The sequence below is a fragment of the Mytilus trossulus genome, chromosome 2 (genome assembly GCF_036588685.1).
Source record: "Mytilus trossulus isolate FHL-02 chromosome 2, PNRI_Mtr1.1.1.hap1, whole genome shotgun sequence".
Taxonomy (NCBI): domain Eukaryota; kingdom Metazoa; phylum Mollusca; class Bivalvia; order Mytilida; family Mytilidae; genus Mytilus; species Mytilus trossulus.
This window is the reverse complement of record NC_086374.1, coordinates 33,387,542-33,393,641: the sequence shown is the minus strand read 5'-3', so window position 1 is coordinate 33,393,641 and position 6,100 is coordinate 33,387,542. Positions and strand designations below refer to the sequence as shown.

The window sequence follows — 6,100 nt, the reverse complement described above, 5'->3', positions numbered from 1 at the left end:
TTTCATAAGCAACCCTTGGGCCTGTATAATGTGTACGAAAACCATATTTAAAACCATTGTATAATATATTTGCCGAAATTATATCGGGGTAGTCTATCAACATATTCCCTAAAACCATGGTATTAATAGGGGTAAAACCCAAACATCGTACTGATGATTGAAAGCTGTAAAAAAGAAGATAATTCAACATTTGAACATGTTAAAATTGCATTCGTGGAACGTTTGCCTGGTTAACAGGAAATCTGTAATTACTATATGAAAAACGAGAATTTTGGTTAAAATTTCTTCGTGGATTCGAAAACCTATTTGACTGTGTTGTAGCTCTGGCATTAGACTGATACCTTGGTGCAAACTTTTGTGTAACAGGTGTCCTAGGGTAATTTTGATACCTAGGAGCAGAAAAGTGCGAAGTTGCAGAACTTCGAGGATTACTCCTACTATTTGCGTTATTTGTATAGTACATCAAATGATGGAACTGGCTACATCTTATACATGAATGGAGGTATACACAATTCATGCGAGTACAAACGCCCTTAAAATTATAATCGTAGCAAGGGTTGTTGACTGTTTGAGATGTATAAGAAGGTGTCTGTTGAACACGATTTATGCCTACTGCAATAAACTGAAGCCATAGCTGCCCATCAATGACGTCCCAAGCACGCGTATGATCTCTAGCTTTTCTAAGTCGAAATTGCATGTCATATTTATAAACGTTCTCAAAAGGTACACTAGCCCCCCCTAATAATCGTCATGTAGCTAATCAATTCATTTGCCAAAGCCGGAAATCTTTGTAATAATATTTTCTTGTAATTTAAAAAACCTTCAGTCCACTCCCCAATGCTAGATAATGCTTTGACTTTCGAAAACTTGTTTCTTTCAATTAAAATGTCCCCATCTTCATTAAAACCTTGCACTTTTTTTTCGGTTGATCATTATTTGAATCAAAATTTTTGTACAGTAATTGGGCCAAATCAACATATTCTAAATTCCAAATTTGATTTATATTTTTTTGTGGTAAAAACACATCATCATCATTACTAGTAGGTATAACTAAATTCTCACCATTTTCTACAGTATTTCGAGCTGCTGACTGCCCTAGTTGTACACCTCCCTGACCTTGTACTTGTTGTTCAGTGGGCTGTTGAGTGATGATTGAAGCTCCAATCTGTTGTGGTGGTAGAATTGGCTGTTGAGGCAAGTATTGTGGCATAAGTGGCTGTTGTGGAGGCATTAATTGCTGTTGTGGAGGCAAAATTGGCTGTTGTGGAGGCAAAATTGGCCGTTGTGGAGGCAATAATGGCTGTTGTGGTGGCATTATTGGCAACTGTGGATTGGCTTCATTTTGTCCAATGAAATCAGCTCTTCTTGCGCGACGCCTTCTGTTGACAGGTAGTTGTACCTGATTTTCCTGCCTGCGTGCAGCACGGTTTGGCAGTACCCTTTTTCCTTTTCCTCTCGGCATACTTAAACAAATAAATACCCTATTAGTGAATGCATAAGTGAAAAATTTTTAACATTTGACAATGCTTCTTCCCTAATTTAAAAAATTGAATCAATATGAAAAACAAATATTTCAAAATGTTCAATGACTGGTTAGTATTAATAAGATGCAATGTATAAAACCACGTATATAAAAACCAAAACAAGACAAGAACGCAAAAAAATGATTATTTCTTTCAATGTCCAGTGGCAGAAATTTCAATTATATTCACAATGATAATCACAAAATTATGATGACGATAGTCATACAAAATTTAATTGAGGTATCCCTCAAATATAAAATGACGTGGCTTTTATAAATGAGAAATTTCTAACCCTATAATCGGCTATTAACATGAATGAAACTATGAAACAATTCAAACGAAAATTTATCTAATTAATCTAGCCAACTATAAACATCCTTGATAACTAGCAATAATTCACGAAAATAATGATAGAATGTTGGTAGCTTTATGTCCAGTGTCGCATATATTTTATACATATATTGGACAAACAGAAATGTATCTACATTTATGTCGAAACTTATATATGCCGTACTCACCAGTTTCTAAGTACTGCCAGATTTGTATTAAAATTCAATTGCGTGGGAAATGTTCATTAGCATAGTAAAACAGTTAAACAATTATGTATTACAATTTGCATTATAATTAACTATTCAACGATTTACAAATAAAATTATAAAATAATATCTAAAAAAAGATTGTCGACATTTTACGGGCGTATGACATTTGCGCCGATTTTGAAAATTTGCATTCTTTCATTTGCGCCGATTTCATTTTGACATTTGCGCCGATTTTATATTTTCTACTAATTGGATTTACAGGTAAGTTACAGGTAAGTTTATACTTTTTCCATTGCTATATGGTTGTGAAATTTGGGGATTTAGTAATACTGATGAAATAGAGAGAGTGCATTTGAAGTTTTGTAAACTTTTGTTAAACTTGAAAAAATCAACCCCAAGCTTTATGGTATATGGAGAGCTAGGCGCTTATCCTATGTCAGTATATGTGGAACACCGTTTGGTATCTTTTTGGTCTAATATTGTAAACAGTTCTGATAGTAAAATGACAAATATTCTATATAGATATATTTAAAAACTGAACGTAGATGGTGGATTTACTTTCGAATTGTTGATTTATATAAAAAATATCTTAAATAAATACGGATTTTCAAATATTTGGTTAAATCAGGGTAACTATATAGTTTTAATCCAAAATGGTTAAAGTTAAGCATTAAACAAAGAATTTTTGACCAATTTAAGCAGACTTGGAAATCAGAAATGGAGAATTCTCCAAAAGCATTATGTTACAAACTATTCAAAGAAAACTTTGAATTTGAAGAATATTTAGATTTATTACCTTATAAAGATAAAATAACGCTATGTAGGTTTAGAACTGGAAATCACCGGTTACCTATAGAAACCGGTAGATGGCGTAGAATTATTAGCCAGGAAAGGTACTGTGTACTTTGTAATTCTCATGAGATAGGTGATGAATTTCACTATATTTTAAACTGTACAGCTCTAACAGAAAGTAGAAGAGCTTTTCTTAAACCTTACTATACAAGCCGAGTAAATGTTTTGAAATTCGACAGTTTATTTATTTCAAAAAGTATTCGTGTATTGAAAAACTTGTGTAAATTAATTAAAATTATCAATATAGAAGTATGTTCTCCAGGTTGATCAACAATCTCTCATTCTTGTTGCTCGTTTTTGTGCAAACTTATCATGCGCAAAATTTGTATGTTATTGTATGTAAAAATATCTTTCTTTGTACCATTTACTTGGTTTTATAAGAAATAAAGAATCTTGAATACATTTTACCCCGTGGTGAGCAGAGGACAACAGTTGTGAACATGTTATGATTGACAATTCATAAAATGTGTACAACTGGCTAACGGCAGAGGTCTTTAATGAAAAATTTAAAAAAAAGTTGTCTCATTGACATATTCTTATATATTTTCTGTAGTTTACCTGTATTTTACCTGTATTTACCTGTAAAAAAATCGGCGCAAATGAAAAAAAAAATCGGCGCAAATGAAGTGCAAATCGGCGCAAATGTAAAACGCCGATTTTACGCTATAACAAAATTAAATTACATTTATATTACACCAAAGAAAATTACGACTATTTTTAAAAACAAAACTTTTATTTAACAAAGTTAAAATTATCAAACAAAAACAAAAAAAATACATTAAACTTCAACCGTTTATATTATTTATCGACTATTCTTTATAACGTTGTTAATTCAAAAGTTTAAACTAGAATTAAAAATACTTATCTTTTCTTCTGTGTAGAATTTTCTTTTAAATTTTGTAGCTTTGGTCAAGCTCAGTGTAAGGTTTGAATCCAAATGACCAAACTACACGAGGTAAATTGCAAGGACTAACATTTCGCGGGCTAAACTAATTAGCATATTAAAGTGACCAGTAAGAAATGAATCAAACACACCGGCAATTAAAATCATACCAAGTTATATAATTACAATAACCGAATTTAATTATTATTGAATTAAATTCTATTATCTGACAGCTAGTTCAAAGCCACTAACGACTAATAAAAAAAATCATGACTCTAAGACTAATCAATCAATCCGTACACATCCAACATACAATGGATATTGTGTAAAGACGTCATAAACAGCCAGAAAAAACATGACATTGTGCAATACCAAGTTACAGGTATCGACAGATTGTAGATCCATGAAAATGTATATGTATATAACATTCTAGTAATATTCTAGTAATATTAAGTTAGCATTTAATCTACTGATAACAAAATCAATATTTATACCAATACCAACAATATTCAATAATCTTATTACAGTGTTGAATAGGTAACCTTTTAGAATAATGTTTATCTAAAGGAGCAACAAGTTTACATGGATCATTTCTAAAAAGCCAGATACAATGTCACATGAGTGAAAAATGAATATAAAAACATAGCCTAATGCCAGATGCAATGTCACAAGAAAAGAAAAAGTATAATTAGTTTCTGTCAGTTTGAAGAGAGAGAATTTGATTTAGATAACCAATTTCTGAATTAATAAAATTGAAAATGGAAATGGGGAATGTGTCAAAGAGACAACAACCCGACCATAGAGCAGACAGCAGCAGATCACCAACAGGTCTTCAATGCGGCCCTTAAACAAATATATATATATATGCCCCTATACTATACTATATATATAATACATATATGACGTTCAAGCCTCTTTCGTAGCTTGTCTTTCCTAAAAAAAAAAAAAACTTTATTACTTAAGTTATACATAAGACAGTGAAAATAAATACAATTTCTGTCCAAACAGTATACAAGAAAAAAAGATAATGATGATTCATAAAAAAAACATCAGATTTACACATATATGCATATACAACAATTAAATTGTACAAACAGTTTGTGATAATCAATTATTGTGAGTCTGTATTGAATGGTGGTTGTGCAGCTGAATCATTTAAATCATCCATGTCTTCATCAAACGACATTTCACGAAGAACTTCCTGGCTAGAATCAAGGTCTCTTTTCAACTTTTTGCATTCATATTGTGCCTCATATTGGTCACGTCTTGCCTGAGAATTTTTTTTCCTTAAACTTAGGTTTTCATTCCTCAAACCCTGAATTTTCTTTTGAGCATCTTTTAACTCTTCCTCACTTTTAGTTAAATTGGTTTTAACTGAATCAGCATTATGATTTACATCGTCCATCAAAGTTGTGATTTCATCAGTCATATCACTGACAGTATTCATATGCTCTTCTGAAACTTTCCCATTTTTCTTTACTTTGACAAGCAAGCCCACTATTTGCAGTGACACCCCTTTTGCTTTGGTGGCAGAAGTTTTAATTTTATTCACCCTTTCCATTATCTGAATAAAGAAAAATGAATTAAAGTAATTGTATTTGAGTGTAACAGCCCTGATGTGATAGGGCCATAGGGGGCATGCAAATTGTCTTATATAACTATAAACTACAAGAACCCTGAATTGCTCACATGGGAAATCACTATATTCAGGTATTGTAATAATTAATATTTTCTTATTCAATGTCTTTTAAGTGCCATTATTACATGGTTTGATTCAGAACTTGGTTGAAATTGACAAATCAGTTTAGGAAAGGAAATACAAATGTGAAATGTAAACAGATGGATGTATACAAATGAACAATCATAAAACAAAGTCAAAGTGATCAAAAAGGCTTATACTAGTGATTGGCTAGGTGAGCTAAAATAACCAGCACCTGATGCCATGAAAAACCAGCTCACTGGGGCCATTAAAGTGTGTGTAATTTGCAGACTTATCCCTTCAGTGTCTGCATTTGTAGGGGAATGTACATTTGGATATAACTCGACTAGTTATTATGATCCACTGTATAAAAGAAATAAACCATTATATTTGTCCATTTGCAGCAGGAACAATCTACATCTGTCAAGCTAATGTAATAACAGTGTTACATTTATTAAAATTCAGAACCAGAATTAATTCAGAACCAGCATTTAATATATTTTATAATGAGTATGCCAAGTGCATGACAATACATGTATTGCAAACAAAATATGTGAAAGTGCTAAATGAGAAACAGTATACATGTTCATGTTACAATAAAATT

General features: G+C 31.7%; 1 protein-coding gene across 1 annotated transcript; it reads right to left on the bottom strand.

Moving 5' to 3' along the window:
* Nucleotides 1–880: 880 nt before the first annotated feature.
* Nucleotides 881–1,462, bottom strand: LOC134705727 (uncharacterized). Its single transcript, XM_063564447.1, has one exon. It carries the CDS (start codon nt 1,460–1,462, stop codon nt 881–883), a length of 582 nt encoding a protein of 193 aa, XP_063420517.1.
* Nucleotides 1,463–6,100: the final 4,638 nt, after the last annotated feature.

Coding starts and splice junctions, on each gene's coding strand:
- LOC134705727 (XM_063564447.1), bottom strand. CDS start 1,462: ATGCCGAGAGGAAAAGGAAAAAGGGTACTGCCAAACCGTGCTGCACGC.